We start from the raw sequence: 17,365 nt of genomic DNA, 5'->3' as shown, positions 1-17,365 counted from the left end.
CGCTGTTGCTAACTCTGCAAGTAACAATATCTGAATATTGAGTTAGTTGGGTTAATGTGTAATCAGTAATGTTGTAGTAAAGTTGGCAATAAATATATGGTACTAATTAGTACTAGTTTTGTTCTCCTGGTAGTATACAATGCTGTCAGGACAGGTACCCTTCCAGTCTCAAGACAAAGGTTTAACATGCATCAGTGCATTGGAAATTATGAAGAAAATTAAAAAGGGAGAATTCTCCTTTGAAAGAGAAGCCTGGAAGAATGTATCTCAAGAAGCCAAAGATTTGATACAAGGTAGGTATCCATAGATATTTCATATTTTTCTTTTAGTTGCAGTGACCAGAGAAAAGTACCATACTGTATACTTTTGTGTTCTTCAGTTTTTGGTGCTTTATTAACTTAAGTTTATAAGGAAACCAAAGTAGTCTTTTTGTTACAAGCAGTAATTATCAGCTCATCCAGAATCAGTCTATAATTTTTTAGGATGTCAGTTATTGAACACTTGATTTATTATTGTTGATTTATGAATGTTTTATAACAAGTACTTAGTTCATTTCTCTGTTTAAAAAGTATTTTGTACAACCCTGTGTCAAAATTGTATGAGCTATATCTAAAGTGATATATAATCATGACTCATCAAATGATTCAAGGTTTATGTTTTCAAATGATTACTTTATCCACAGTATTAAAAAGATAAATAATAGCTCCTGGATTAAGAATATATTTAATATATATATAATATATTTCTGTTAGGACTTCTTACAGTGGATCCAAATAAAAGAATTAAAATGTCCAGCTTGCGATACAGTGAATGGCTTCAAGATGGGAGCCAGCTGTCATCCAATCCTCTAATGACTCCTGATAACTTAGGCTCTTCAGGGGCTGCTGTACATACATACGTCAAAGCAACCTTTCATGTAAGCTTAAAAACTCTTGTGTTTTAATTATAAATATTAAACATTTGCTATATTATATCAGCCTAGAATTTGGATGTACATGAATTTGTTTATTTAAAAATGTATTTACATTTAGAGTTCTATGATAGGTGTATAGGAAGTTACAGAAATATAAGGCTTATATAATATGTTGACTTGTATCAATGGCCAAAAACCTACATGAGAGAATATAATGAAACACATGTCAAAATGGGAAGTTGAGAGAAGAATATAGATTTTGACAGCATATTTATATCACTGAGGAAAGTGATGATGGTGAAACAACTACCATAAATATACAAGTTTAGAGAAGGTCCTTAAACAAAGCTTTGTAAGATATGTGTAACATTCTGGTTACACTTAGCACTTGCTTGACTTTCAGTTTAATTGCCCTTCTTGTGATTAGGAAAGAGAGAAAATTAATCGCCATTTTAATCGCATTGTTAAATGAATACCAATTGAAATTTATTAAATATTTTTGGATGTTTTTCTACATTTTCAAATATATTGATTTCAAATACAACACAGAATACAAAGTGTACACTCCTCACTTTATATTATTATTTTTGATTACAGATATTTGCACTATAAAAATGATAAACATAAGAAATAGTATTTTTCAATTCACTTCATACAAGTACTGTAGTGCAATCTCTTTATTGTGAAAGTGCAACTTACAAATGTAGAATTGTTTTTGTTACATAACTGCACTCAAAAACAAAACAATGCAAAACTTCAGCGCCTACAAGTTCATACAATCCTACTTCTCGTTCAGGCAATCGCCAAGATAAACCAGTTTGTTTACATTTATGGGAGATAATGCTGCCCACTTCTTATTTACAATGTCACCAGAAAGTGAGAACAGGCGTTCACATGGCACTTTTGTAGCCGGCATTGCAATGTATATATGTGCCAGATATGCTAAATATCCGTATGCGTTTTCATGCTTCGGCCACCATTCCAGAGCACATGCTTGCATTCTGATGAAGCTCGTTAAAAAAATAATGTGTTAATTAAATTTGTGACTGAACTCCCTGGGGGAGAATTGTATGTTCCCAGCTCTATTTTACCTGCATTCTGCCATATATTTCATGTTATAGTAGTCTCGGATGATGACTCAGCACATGTTGTTCATTTTAAAAACACTTTCACTGAAGATTTGACAAAACGCAAAGAAGGTACCAATGTGAGATTTCTAAAGATAGCTACAGCACTCAACCCAAGATTTAAGACTCTGAAGTGCCTTCCAAAATCTGAGAGGGACGAGGTGTGGAGTATGCTTTCAGAAGTCTTAAAAGAGCAACACTCCAATGTGAAAACTACAGAACCCAAACCACCAAAAAAGAAAATCAGGCTTCTGCTGGTTGCATCTTACTCAGATGATGAAAATGAACATGCGTTGGTCTGCACTGCTTTGGATTGTTATTGAGCACAACCCGTCATCATCATGTCCTCTGGAATAGTGGTTGAAGCATGCAGGGTCATGTGAATCTTCAGTGCATCTGGCATGGAAATATCTTGTGACGCCAGCTACAGCAGTGCCATGAGAACTTTCAGGTGACACTTTGAACAAGATGCGGGCAGCATTATCTTCTGCAAATGTAAACAAACTTGTTTGTCTGAGCGATTGGCTGAACAAGAAATAGGACTGAGTGGACTTGTAGGCTCTAAAGTTTTGTATTGTTTTATTTTTGAACGCAGTGGTTTTTTTGTATATAATTCTACATTTGTAAGTTCAACTTTCCTGATAAAGAGATTGCACTACAGTACTTGTATTAGGTGAATTGAAAAATACTATTTCTTTTGTTTTTTACAGTGCAAATATTTGTAATAAAAATAAATATGACGTTAGAATCGTATACTTTGTATTCTGTTGTAATTGAAATCAATGTATTTGAAAATGTAGAAAACATCCACAAATATTTAAATAAATGGTATTCTATTATTGTTTAACATTGCGATTAATCGTGGGAGTAACATTTTTAATCGCTTGACAGCACTAGTTTAAAGGCTTGTAAAATTGTTATAAACTACATGAAGAATGTATAGACATGACTCTTGAGAAATAATAAAACATAGAACTCATACTTCATTACACATGTTCTAACATTTCTTAAACCTTTTATAAATGCATAAATTGCCTTTTTATTTTGAAACAGGCCTTTAACAAGTACAAAAGGGAAGGATTTTGCCTCCAGAATGTTGACAAAGCACCTCTTGCTAAAAGAAGGAAGATGAAAAAGACAAGTACAAGCACAGAGACGCGTAGCAGTTCCAGTGAAAGTTCACATTCTTCCTCCTCTCATTCTCATGGTAAAATTACACCAACAAAAACCCTGCAGCCAACAAATCCTGCAGACAGCAATAACCCAGAAACCATCTTCCAGTTCTCTGACTGAAAAGCAGAGAAATATCCTCTCTTGAACAATTAAGAGGTGATAAGCCTGGTAGTACCTGTCCCTCCTTGGAACAGAGGGATTACGGGGATATGTTCATTGCTTTGAACAACTTGTTTCAGTTCTGCCTTTTTAACTTTTTGTTTCAAGACATTTGGTTTTAGTCCTAGTTCAGAATCACTGGATGTGGTATAATATTGTGAATACAACCATCATTGAACTCACTTAGGGCTAGATTGGTGTGCAGTCTAGTCCTGAGTAAGGGGTAATCACATTGTTGTTTTATCCCTGGAGGAAGAGTGTGACTGAGAGCATAATCTCCTTTCAGTTTCCCCACTGTTCCAGAGAGGGAATATACTGTAAAAGTCAATGTGTACTCCCTGAAATGCTGTGTAACTTTGCCACTAGGCATGTTGTGGGGAGCAGAGTCAAGAGCCCTCCTGCCCATCTGCATAAGGAGGGTCATAGCAGCTCTGGTTCTCTCTGCACACAAGTAATGGCGGTACAGTGCACTAAAGCAAGAGGCCATCTTATATCACTTCTAACTCCCTTGTGTTGGTGCATAGGATAGGCCGGAACCTGGACCTTATTTAGGAATTTAAGAACAGAGCTGAACATAAAAGGAGTACCATTATGCTGTTTTACAAATTTATTCCTTAAATTTGGTTTTACGTTACTCAGAATATAACAGTCTTCTATTATCTAGATGCAAAAGGAATCTATGGCTAGCAAGATGAGGTGACTTTGCACTGTAATGCTATTGTTTATTTGTATTTCTAGAAAATATAAATTTTTAAAAAACTTTTCAAGCTCCAAAACCCAATGATATACCAGAGAAAAGAAGTTGAAATTTAGTACTGAACATTTTTTTTAAAATGGTCATGTGTTCAAATATCTATTTCAAGGAACAGCTATAATGTATTGTGTTTATCTTTTATATTTCTATGATAACTTGAAGATACCAAGATGAATCTTTTTTTAAAAGATGCAGAAACGCCAAATTCCATTTTTGTTATCATGGGGTTCATATTGAATGCATGTCAACTTATGTTTTTAATTTTGCATTGCACAAATGTGGCAGTTAGCTTAATACTGATCATAAAATATTCAAATATATTTTTCTTGTTTGTGCTTTATAAAACACCTTAATGATTTTGATGTTTTCTCATGGAGTGTTTTTGGGATCCCACAAGGTGTTGCATGCTGCTCTGAGATGCTGAGTGTCCTTAAGTCTCACTGATTTCAGCGGGAGTTGTGGGCTCTTAGCACCTTTGGAGGAGTGCTCAGCACCTGGCAGGAATGAAACCCTGTAGCTTTGCCATTTTTTTCATTCCTTACATTACATTTCCTTCCTCACATCTTGCTTCTATCTTGTACATAATAAATAACTAGACTTGGGCATGTTGTATAGTGTAGTTGTAAAGCACTTATGCATTGGGAAAACTAAAGGGAAATTATACTAAACACTGTGTTTCACAACTGTACACTGTTGTACTACAGTGAGGTATTTCCTGCTGTGGTAGTATATTATGTACATAACCTGTTTGGAATCATAAATATGTGACTTTTACTGAAACATTTCCATAGATATACTTTTAAATTGAATAGCATATTTTGTAAACTTATGCAGAGCATTTCTACTGCTCACCTTCTGAATGACTAGGGACAATTAAGTGCTAAATAAGACCCCAGTTTTGTAAACAATTACACATGTGAGTCATCTCATTAACGTCAATGAGACTACTGGTGTAAAGTACATGTGTAATTGTTAGCATGATTGGAACCTAGTTGACTAACAGATTTTATTAACAACTTGCTGCATTTTAAAGTAAACTTAATCCAAACCCTATGCAAAAAGGATATAGGAATTGTTTATGTCAATGGTTTTATTTATTTAATTACATCAGATAACAGTGTTGAGAAATCTTATGCAGCCATGTTTACAAGGACTGTGTTTGATAAAACCAAGAGGTTTTGAGACCCAACATTTGTTCTGTGTTGCTTTAATATTATTAATGACAGCATTTTGAGGATTTGAGAATTACTGATGTGAATTACATAATTTACTACTTTCTTGACATGAGTGTCAGTAGTAATTGCAGCATTAATTTTAGGTTGATGTGAATATTGAGACATTTGCACTGTTTATGTAGAATTAGTATATTTAATCTTAAAAATCAGTATATATGCTGGTAAAACAAACAATTTAAAGTGGCTGGTGTTAAGATATTTTAAACTAATATTAATATAATATTCAGATTTGCTTTCTGAATACTGTCTTGGGAGTAATCTCAATAATAAATACAACTCATTTGTAAACAAATACATTCTCTCTCCCCAGTAAACCTACAGTAAATACAAAGAAATCACAGCAATTAATATGTATTTTGCAAACAGCACTAACAAATTGCAATGCTGACTGTTTGTAATGTTCAGTAAACCGCACTTTGAGATATTTTTGCTGTTCAGTTTTTCAAGTACTTTTTAAACAAAAACAAAAAGGTTTCTAAATGGAAAAAAAAATTGGAATTAAATGACCCTGCTGAATTTAACTTCTTAAAATAAGGGGATAATAAAATGTGTTCCCTTGCTTGGGAAACTTGAAGAAATGACTTTTTATATTAGAATAACTTTATGGGCAATTGCTAAAATTGACTAAAAGAGTGATCATTTCATTCTGAGGAAAGTGCAGTTGTATTTTCATTGTTTTATCGCACAGGCATTTATGAAATACTTCATTATGCCATTTTTAGACTATATTGGGACTCTGGAATTATTACAGCTCACAGTAATGGATACACATCTCTTGCATAAAAGACATTTTCTTTTATACAAGGATATTTGGATGCAAAGTCTGCTTTTTTTTTGTGCTATACTGGTATAGTGTTTAGCCTATCACCTATTTAATTTTTAATATGAGGACGAACAATACTCAGTCACATATAAATATCATGGACCTGATTCTTCATTGCCCTTTGCCTTGTGCAGTCATTTATGCCTATGCAAAGTGGGTGTAAAATTTTGCCACACCATAATGTGTGACTAGATTCTCATTTATGCTAAGACTACTTTACACCACTCTATTAGTGTAAAAGGCCACTAAGTGGGTGTAAATTACATTTATAGTTTAATGACAGGTTTCAGAGTAGCAGCCGTGTTAGTCTGTATCCGCAAAAAGAACCGGAGTACTTGTGGCACCTTAGAGACTAACAAATTTATTAGAGCATAAGCTTTCGTGGGCTACAGCCCACTTCTTCAGATGCATATAGAATGGAACATATATTGAGGAGATATATATACACACATACAGAGAGTATGAACAGGTGGGAGTTGTCTTACCAACTCTGAGAGGCCAGTTAAGTAAGAGAAAAAAAACTTTTGAAGTGATAATCAAGATAGCCCACAGACCTGCGGGTGGCTATTTTACAACAGAAAAACTTCAAAAACAGACTCCAATGAGAGCCTGCTGAGCTGGAATTGATATGCAAACTAGATACAATCAATTTAGGATTGAATAAGGACTGGGAATGGCTGAGCCATTACAAACATTAAATCTATCTCCCCTTTTAAGTATTCTCACACTTCTTATCAAACTGTCTGTACTGGGCTATCTTGATTATCACTTCAGAAGTTTTTTTCTCGTACTTAATTGGCCTCTCAGAGTTGGTAAGACAACTCCCACCTGTTCATGCTCTCTGTACGTGTGTGTGTATATATATCTCCTCAATATATGTTCCATTCTATATGCATCCGAAGAAGTGGGCTGTAGCCCACGAAAGCTTATGCTCTAATAAATTTGTTAGTCTCTAAGGTGCCACAAGTACTCCTATTTATAGTTTAACGTACTTTTAAACCACTGCACAAGGTGGAATCAAGCCCCATATATTTCTAATTGTATGTATACTTCTAGATTTCTCTCTGATTAGCACAAAATACTAAATTCAGCCATATTTATTAAGAGGAAGTATGGCAGATGTTACTGACAGATTCTAATTTAATTTGAATTTATATTTCTCCATTCCTTCCAGATTATTTGGTGCAGTCAACAGTACTAGGAAGAGCAGTAGATGAGTTTCTTGAAAACCCAGTTCTTTAACAGTATAACTCTAAATTACTATTTACTTTTATTTATATTAACATATTTAAAAAAAATCAAAATATTTAGTTGTACAAATAAACTATTTATTTGTTCTGAGAACTTACTGTTTTTAAAAAGACAAACGGTAACAATTTAGGGCTAGATATGAAAAAAGCAGAAGGCTTGGAGCAGGAAAAGCACAAAACCAGAGTTTTACTTGACTTTCTACTGCTCAGAATAAATTAAATTCCTCCTTCTCACACAAAGAGCAATCTATCCTTAATTTAGAGGATTGTTTCTTCATAGAAGGTCAGACAAAGTACTTAATACACTCATCTCACATGTACAGTATTATAAAAGAAGAATTTTACTACAATGGATAATTGTTATTGTTCTTCAGAAGAGCATAAAAATACAGCATACCATCAAGATGGCTGACATTTCCCATCTTCCAGATTGACATTACTGATGCACCTGTTTTCACTGCCCTTCTAAACAAAATTATTTATACCAGCACAGCCACATTCCCCTGCTGCTTCTTCCAGAATATACTTAAAGGAATAGATTCACACAATTGTCATGTATGTGTTTTATCAGTATTCTAAAGAATTGTTACTATATAAGTATCATTCTCAATTTTTAACAAGAAGTGTGTATATATTTGATTTTTTTAATAGTTATTTGGTCTTCAGTTATAATTTTTTGTTGTGGTATTATGCCTTAAGCATCATACCTAGGGCACTACCAAATTCACGGTCCATTTTGGTCAATTTCATGGTCATAGGATTTTAAAAGTCATAAATTTCATTATTTCAGCTATTTAAGTCTAAAATTTCACAGTGTTGTGAAAAAAGGAGTTGTAGGGGGTCACAAGGTTATTGTAGGGGGAATTGCAGTACTGCTACCCTTACTTCTAAGCTGCTGCTGGCAGCAGTGCTGCCTTCAGAGCTGGGCAGCTGGAGAGTGATGGCTGCTGGCCGGTATCCTAGCTCTGAAGGCAGCACCACTGCCAGCAGCAGCACAGAAGTAAGGATGGCATGGTACAGTATTGCCACCCTTATTTCTGCGCTGCTGCCTGCAGAACTGGACTCTCAGTCAGCAACCACCACTCTCCGGCCCCCCAGCTCTGAAGGCAGCAGCGCAGAAGTAAGGATGGCATGGTATGGTATTGCCACCCTTACTTCTGCACTACTGATGGCAGGGCACTGCCTTCAGAGTTGGGCGCCTGGTCAAAAGCTGCTGCTCTCCTGCTGCCCAGCTCTGAAGGCAGCACAGAAGTAAGGGTGGCAATACCTCCACCCAACTAAAATAAACTTGCAACTCCCCTGCAACTCCCTTTTGGGTCAGGACCCCCAATTTGAGAACTGCTGGTCTCCCCCATTAAATCTATATATTATTAGGTAAAAGCACACAAAAGACCAGCTTTCACGGGAGACCAGATTTCATGGTCTGTGACACGTTTTTCATGGCTGTGAATTTGATAAGGCCCTAATCATACCAGAGGCTTTGGCTCAGTCTTCCTGATCATGGTCCATATCTTTTCTTTGCATGCCCCCCCCCCGCACCCCAATACACATAACATACACACACACCCTCACTGGCTTTTACTGTGACCATCACTGTATTTCTTTCCTTCCTTCTGAGGAATCTTAATGTTTGAATCTTCTAGGTAGCGGAAACTGGAAATAGTGTGGCTGCCTCTGTTCCAGAAACCAAAGTGCCTTCATCTTTCAGTCTTTGTCAACCAGTAAAAAAATATCTTCAGTTTACTCCCCAGACATCAGTCTTTTGTAAGTTGGTAAAAATGACAACTGTATAGCTCCAAGCCAGCTTTCCCCTACCACCCTCCATTTTTATAAGTCACTTATTTGTCTGTTGAGTTAAGAGTTCTGAATTGTTATGTAGCAACAAAAACTTAGGAGTGAGCTGATGCATCCTACATTCCAGATGGGTGGACAAAACTGAGGGTCTACATTGCATAGACTGATGTGGGCAGTCTGATGTATTTACTGATTGTATATACTTGCATCCAAAAATAGTAAGAAAAAAATAAGAAAAGTGAAATGATGATTATTGAAAAAAAAAGTTAACAAGGTATAGCTTGAGAATATACATAAGCTACCAGTTGTTTTCCAGAGCTGTTCACTGAGCTAACTACAAAAATTGATGGATGGAAGATATGGGTCTCCTCTCCTTGTGCTTTGAGATAAACATTTTTCCTTCTTCTGTTCTATCTAGAAGTTTATATAGCATTCATCAGTGTAGCATATGAGTGACTAGTATATTTATTTCCATGTCAGGAAGATTGTGAAATTGCATGACACAAGAATGGGAAAGCTTATTTTTATGTTAGCACTTTTTTTTAAAGTAGAAATTGGAATTTTTGTGTGTTAAAGAACAAAAGTTAACTATTTGCTGTTTTTTAAAAATTCTTTACAAACTACTAAAAAAAGAAATATCTATGTTGACAATTAAGTCCATTTTAAAAATCTATGCTTAAAACCTGTTTAAGAATAAATAAAATACACAACCTTGTCCTGACTTCTATACCATTAGTTTTAGGAAATATGATTCAAAGTAAAATGCTGCATTATAGATAAGTTTTATATTTTAACCAAATTTACTGTAAAGTCAGATGCATATTTTTGTTTTGTGGGGTTTATTGAGGCCTGCTATATTAGACCTTATTCCTTTTTATAGCACCCCTATAAATATGCTTATTTTAGTTGTTTGTATAATTCTTCTTTAAAAAAAAAGTGTGTGTGTGTGGTGTGTGTAACATTTGGTCATGTAGTTTGCTAAATTCATGATCTAATATAATTCTTCACTCCAGTGTCCTCTTTTTCAAGGGGTATTGCAAATGCTGTAGATATGTACACTTTACATGTAATATAGAGTAAAGCTGATAAAAATTGGATAAAAATATATAATTCTACACCCCTATCCTGGAAACATGTTTATGAGTAACTTGTGTATCTGCAAGTTTGAGGCTAGTTGAGAAATCAAGAGGAAAAAATACATGCTCTTTGCTATTCCGAGAAAGTAACATGTTACCTTTTAAATAATACTAATACTATAATTAAGGCTAAGATTTTGTCATGGATATTTTTAGTAAAAATCAAGGACAGGTCATGGACTTCCGTGATTTTTTTCTTTATTGCCCATGACCTGTCCGTGACTTTTACTAAAAATATCCATGATTAAATGGGAAGGGGCTGGGCAGCTGCGGGGTGGCTGGAAGTCCAGGGTCCCCACTGCCCTTGGGGGCCCAGCGCTTCAGGGATCCCCCTATCCTCCCATGGCAGCTGGGGGCTGTGTGGGTCCCTCAGCCCTCCTGCAGCAGCTGGGGTCTGTGGGGGTCCCTTGCCCCACCATGGGGTGCTGCAGGGATTCCCCTGCCCCACTGCCATGACGGGGCTCTGTGGCGGTCCCTTGCTTCCCCCGTGGTGGCCAGGGAGCTGCAGGGGTCCACCTGCCCTCCCCCCATGGTGGCCAGGAGCTGCAGGGTACCCCCGCTGCCCATGGTGGCTCGGAGCTTGGGGGCCCACTGCCTCTGGCGGTGGGGGGTACCTCAGAGCTCCCTGCCAATGCAGGAGTTGGCAGGATCCTGTAGATCTCAGCCACCAGGGCTGAAGTCACAGAGGTCTTTGGAAATCAGGATTCTGTGACTTCTGCAATCTCTGTGACAAAATTGTAGCCTCAACTATAATACACACACGAAACTTGTTTGAACCATATATTCCAAAGTTTTTTACAAAAATAGATAATATTAAGTGGGGCTGGTTGGAAAACAAACTTTTCCTGCAAGAAATTTTAAGCAAAAAATCTTCGTTCAATGTTGCAGTAAAATTATTTTTTAGTTTTCGCACATGTATTTTTGAACAGATTAGAAATGAAAATTTTCATTTTGTTTCATTTTTGCATCGGCAGCCCAGCCCCGTTTGTTCCCCTGTGGGACCCGAGTGGGACGGGGGGGCTGGGGCCTGCTGCCCCCACTTCGGGGCCGCTGCGGGATTGCACCAGCTGGGCAGCAGCCCAGACGCGACTGGCCAGGGGCTGGGCGCAGCGTGCGCGCTGCTTGGTCCCCGCAGCAGCCCCAGGCTCGGGGGGTTCGGGCCCGGGCACCAGAGCTGCAGTCGCCGAGCTTGGCCATTGGCCCCTTCCTCCCCCCGGGAGCGGCTGCTCCCGAGTCCCGCTGCCCAGTGGGGGAGAACAGCCGCTGCCTGGCCCCGCGGGCCGCCCCCCTACTCTCCCTACCGCCCGACTGAGTCGTGCTTGTGGAGGAAGGGTGGTTTTTTTTTTTTTTTTTTTTGTCCCCCACGTCCCGATATTTGATCTGGTCACCCTAATCAGAATTGACATTTTCCATATTTTTCACTAGGAGAATTTCCCACACACATTTTAAGCAACTCTAGAATTAGGCCCATTTTATAAAGGGAAACTGAAGCACAGGAAGGCTGTGACTTGCCAAAGGCAACACGGTGGCAGAGACAGAAATAGAACCAGAATTTATGCCTCCTGAGTCTCTCCCTGTTAGTAGTCTCTTCAGTAGTAAAAGTCACCTTTGTTTAAAATACGGACGACCCCGGGTTACGCAAACCTGACTTATGCAAATCCGCATTTACGGAAAAAGTTCTGTAAGCTAGAAATAGGAGCGTTTTTGTTTGTTTGTTTTTTGCGTAATGGTCGGGTATATGTTTCCGACTTATGCAAAATTCGAGTTACGCAAGGCGTTCTGGAACGAAACGCTTGCATAAGTCAGGGAGCGTCTGTATTGACATTAAGAATGAAAGAGAACAATTGACTTAAAAATTAACCAGACTAAAAGTATTACAAAAGCTAATGTGTGTTAGTTGCCTTAATTCAACTAATTCAAAATAATTTAAATTAGTGGCTTAGTTTAGAAAGATTTTGGAATCTGATATTTATTTGGAAGTAAAGTGGAGTTTAAAAATGAGCAAAGGTAGAGAAAGTAAATACTGTAGATTTTTTTATAAAGTTAAGGGCCAATTCTGCTAATAGCACCCACAAAATTCTTATTGAAATCCATTGACTTCTTTTGAAATATGTCTGAGATAAAGATGGAAAAACAGCTTTTCTTCCCCCTATCTCCCGCAAAGGCAAAGGAACCACTCAAAAAAATCACAGATTAAAGTGAAGACTGGATGCAGAGGTACAATGTATTATACTTCTTAATAGAAAGTCATCTTTAATTTTTGGCAACAAATTTGGGGCGTTTAGAATATTCTAAGCTTCAGTTCTCCCTAAAATATTTACTCTCTTAAATACTCATTTTTGCTGGATTCTTGACCAATTTTTAATCATGTAATTAGTTCTCTTAATAGCAAGATGTTTGGATGTTTAATGAAGGGTAGAGGAGAAAATATAAGAATTTTGATTGTGACCTTGTCTATATTAGAAAGGGTTTGCCAATATAGCTGCAGTTCATAACCACAAAATTGCTCTTTTGTCAGCATAGCTTATACCAGTTCCCCGAATGAAATAAGCTCCCTACAATAGCAAATGGTCTTTTTTGTTCGTATAAGTGAGACTACATTTGGACTCTTGCCAGCATAGCTGTGTCAGTTAGGGGTTGTTTTTTTCACATTCCTAACTAGCATAGCTGTGCCAGCAAAACTTTTAAGTATAGGCCAGGCCTTAGAATTAGAGAACAGGAATAAGGAGAGAGGTGGGAGAAGGGGTGGAGCACAGAATTAATGCTAAAGGCAGCAGAGGGTAAAGAAATCTCAGGGTTGGTGTTTGTGTTGTTTAAAGTTATGCCTAAGGGATAGAAAGATGACTAGAGGATAATAGTTTTCTTTATTTTGTTGAGAGCAGCTTGCCAGTCCTGTTTAAACAAAAATGACAAATCATTTCCCATTTTTCGTGAATGTAATGCAGGGGAAAAAAGCTACATTGACAACCTAGGTTAAGTTACAGAACAGATACAGAATGTACTGCTGATCAGTACAAATGTCTGCTTACTGACTGGTTAGTGTGACTGAACTCTAACCTAGTTCTAAGTCACAAAAAACATAACTGGCACTAATTGTCAGACTTGTTGCCAGTCATATCACAGAGACGCTTACTGCAGCAGGGCTACATATTTACGTGTTTAAGTGTACATTCAGTGTTTGAAAATTGAGCTCTAAATCTGTCAGCGTATACTTGTAGTAGCTATCACCTTCACCTGTAGAATAAGGGACCCACAGCATTCTCTTGTGATTCATCTATTATTCCTTCCATAAGGCAAGGTCATCGGATCTGTGGCCAGTGTCTCCTTTGAGTTATATATCTTCTGTAGTTTCTACCTTCCCTCTGATTCTGATTAAGAGAAACCCTGGCTCTGTTTTGATTTAAAAAAAGCTTTTGAATTCTGTCTGTACCATTCTCAGCTGTGTAACAAATAACCATCCTTTTGGGCTATTTGAGAACTTGGAGAGACCTAAAAAAGGAGTTGTGGATATTAGAACAGTTTTAACCAATGGACAGTGTGACCCAAGGTCCCTAGGATAGCCCACATTGAAAATGCCCAGGGGCAGGGCAGGCTGCAAAAAGGAGAGCAGAATTGGTGAGTTTGTTGGCTTGTAAAGTTCCTCTGGAACACATCCAAAGCTTGGATGGGTCTATCAGTCCTTTATTCAAAGCTTCAGTTTGTAGAGAAGTTACTCCAGAGGTGAGAAGCAGGATTGAAGACAAAATGGAGATGATGCAGCTGCCTTTTTATATCCTTTGCCATGTGGCTTGTGCATCCTTTGTCCCAAACACAAGCACATGGGCATGGAAGAGTATTTGGTGCCCCCTGTCAATAGGCATGTCACTACATGTCCTGCTGACTCATGTAGCCCCTTGCTTTTCTCAATGGGTTCATTGTACAGCTGATTGCCCTTGATGGACCATCAGCAAACTAGATAGTCCCGATGCCAATCTCTCTGGGCGTGTCACTCAGAAACACAGCACAAGTTTGAGATACAGATATATTACACACATTTATAACTCATGATACAGAGATGATACATACATATAAATAAGATTATCATACTTAGCAAATCATAACTTTTCCATTGATACCTTACATGGCATATCTTGTAAGATTCATTGCAATTTTGTAATACTGGTATCCATAATATTATAAATGGTCACCCATATTCCATACAGCATCACAGACAGGGATTCCTTTAGAGAAGCTTACAAAGATGAAAGTGATATCACCTGTAAAATACAGGCCTTTTGTACTCAAGGAGAAGCAAACCCTCTTTCTTCTTATATGCTGCATGTGATTGTAGTCTTTTATGAAACATACTCTGAAAAGTATGAAAAGTTTTGTTAGCTCTGATATTTCGTTTCTCGCTCTTACTAGGATACTGATTTTCAGATCCTACTGTGCGCACTGCCCAGCAATCCAGATTTCAGACCGGAAAATGTTACCTGGTAATTCTTGTGCTAGAATTCAGAGCCATTAGTATGATATTAATATATTAAAAACCAACTTAGTATTATATTAATATATAAAAAATTGAGACTAAACTAATGTAGGAATTGAATGTTGCCTGAAAGATGTAACTTGTTTCTTTTTTCACAGTGGGTTGCCAATAAATGTATTCTTTGTTTCTGAAGTCTCCTTTCCCTAAAGTAAAATAAGAGTAACAAGGAGTCGGTGGCACCTTAAAGACTAACAAATTTATTTGGGCATGAGGTTTTTTACCCACAAAAGCTTATGCCCAAATAAATCTGTTAGTCTTTAAGGTGCCACCGGACTCCTTGTTGTTTTTGTGGATACAGACTAACCCTCAATACTTAAAATAAGAGTGTTTTTATAACCATTTCTAAACCACCTTACCTGTACACGTGACTTTACAGAGATGTCAGTAAGCTGTTAAAGGGACGTATTGGCTGAGGGGGTTCTTATTCATATAAACTGTGGAAGCTCTCATGGAAAGGAGACCTGATGTGAAAGTAAAGAGGGGCTCCTTCCTAAGTGTTCAGCATTCCTGCAGCTCTGCCTGTGGATTCTAGCTCTGTAGGAAACTCAGGGTAGGTCTACACTTCAGCAGGGAGCGTGCTCAAGCTAGAGCGCTAAAATAACAGTATGGAAGTTGCAGCACAGGCTAGCTGCCTAAGTACAACCCTGCCCAATCCGCTTGGTCTGTACTTTGGTGGCTAACTCATGCTGCATCGTCCACATATTATTAGCATGCCAGTTCAAGCAGAGCTAGCGCATGACTACCCGGGCTGTAAGGCACAATCCCAGCTGCAGTGTAGACATACCCTCATTGTCTGAACTGAACATTGATTGTAGCTCCAAATTCAGTTATTTACCATATATAATTTTCTTTTATACTTAATACAAAAACAGTTTGAAATTTGGGTGGTAAATGTTGTATTATAGATTTTGAAAATAAAGGCAACCGGTTTCTTACTCTATAAACAGACATGTTAGGTCTGGGTGTGATGGATTGGTTATACAATCATACATATACATTTTATCCCTCAGAAAAACTTAGTGGTCCAATACCACGATGGGGCCTAGAATAGATTCCTATTTCAGGCTGGGACAGATAAGGGTAAGTACAGTACTGTATACCAGGAACAATGTTGCACCTACAGATTTGTTAAGAAACAGAGTTTTTAGATCGGGTGTGTCTGATTATGCAAGGAGGAACATAGTAGTCAGATTTTTGTTTAGAATAATATAGACATGATTTCATAAAACATCCTATTTGAAAGAAATGCCTATCTATTTTGGACTCCTGGAGTCTCAGTGAAAATTTCTTTTTAAAGTGCATATTATTTTCTCAAACTTTTTTAAAAAAAAATGTTTTGCCTTACTCCATGTTTGCCATTTTAACAAGCTGTAAAGCTGTTCAGTCTTTTTTTCATTTGATTTTTGTTTTGGTATTTTACATGTGATAGACCGGTTTCAACAATTATTCAAAAGTTTTGGTCCTTTTTTTCTGTAATACTGTTTTTTCTTCTTCTCACTTATAAATGTCTGTAGATTGATAAAAGTAAGAAAGAGATATTAGTTGATTCCCTCTGAGCCTCTTTTGAGCTGTTAGTTTTTGTTGAGGGTTTTTGACAGATTGTCACTGTGTTAGGTGATGTTAAACAGACTTAGTTTCAGAATCCTAAATATTTTTCACTTTCTATCATTTTAGAATATTTTCAGAGCAATATTGAGAAATGTAATAGATTTACAGTTTTGTAATTAAAATTAAATCATGTAGAAAAATGAAGGATGTAATTCTTTGCATTAATTAGACCTTAAAGTTTCCAGACAGTATTACAAAAACTTTTTTATAACAGCAAGTAATATTAACATATTTCAGAGCATTTTGCTTTTCAGTTTTCCTTCATTAATAGCTTAAAATTTAAGAAAACAATTAAATAGTAATTTTCATAAATACTTTGAATATTACAAATCTTTTCAATATTTTGATACATTCAATTGCAAAATGTTTAACTATACACTGCTACCCTATATAACGCCACCCAATATAACACGAATTCGGATAAAACGTGGTAAAGCAGTGCTCCAGGGTGGCGGGACTGTGCACTCCGGTGGATCAAATCAAGTTTGATATAAGGCGGTTTCACCTATAATGCGGTAAGATTTTTTGGCTCCCGAGGACAGCGTTATATCGAGGTAGAGGTGTATTTAAAAATAAAATGCATTTAAATTTATATGGTGTAAGTCTATTGTTGAATCACCAGAGTAACCAGTGTAGATTTGTACATCATCTTGTCAGTCATTTTGTTGTGAGAATAACATGTATATCTAAGTTACATGTTATTCATATGTTATATATGTTGTTCTCACAGCAGAATGACTGACCAAGTATTATTATTTTATCAATTACAGTTGGTTAATAACATAGTAAAAGCATCCTGATTTTGTTAATAATTAAATCACACACTCTTTTAGGGTATGTCTATACTGCCCATGTTACAGCACGG

At 36.9% G+C, this 17,365-nt stretch overlaps 1 protein-coding gene across 3 annotated transcripts in view; it reads left to right on the top strand.

The window, feature by feature from the left end:
• RPS6KA5 (ribosomal protein S6 kinase A5) overlaps positions 1-6,095 on the top strand; it is a 180,108-nt gene extending 174,013 nt beyond the window's left edge. For all 3 annotated transcript variants that reach the window (XM_054026212.1, XM_054026210.1, XM_054026211.1), the window contains 3 exons: positions 134-293; positions 753-916; positions 3,094-6,095. In XM_054026212.1, coding sequence (XP_053882187.1) covers positions 134-293; positions 753-916; positions 3,094-3,333 — 564 coding nt within the window. In that variant the 3' untranslated portion in view covers positions 3,334-6,095. The remainder of the gene's footprint in view (positions 1-133; positions 294-752; positions 917-3,093) is intronic.
• The last annotated feature ends 11,270 nt before the right edge of the window (positions 6,096-17,365 follow it).

Source organism: Malaclemys terrapin, chromosome 4, assembly GCF_027887155.1.
Source record: "Malaclemys terrapin pileata isolate rMalTer1 chromosome 4, rMalTer1.hap1, whole genome shotgun sequence".
NCBI classification, from domain to species: Eukaryota; Metazoa; Chordata; order Testudines; family Emydidae; genus Malaclemys; species Malaclemys terrapin.
Note: the sequence above shows the minus strand (reverse complement) of the source record. Positions and strands in the feature narration are given on the sequence as shown.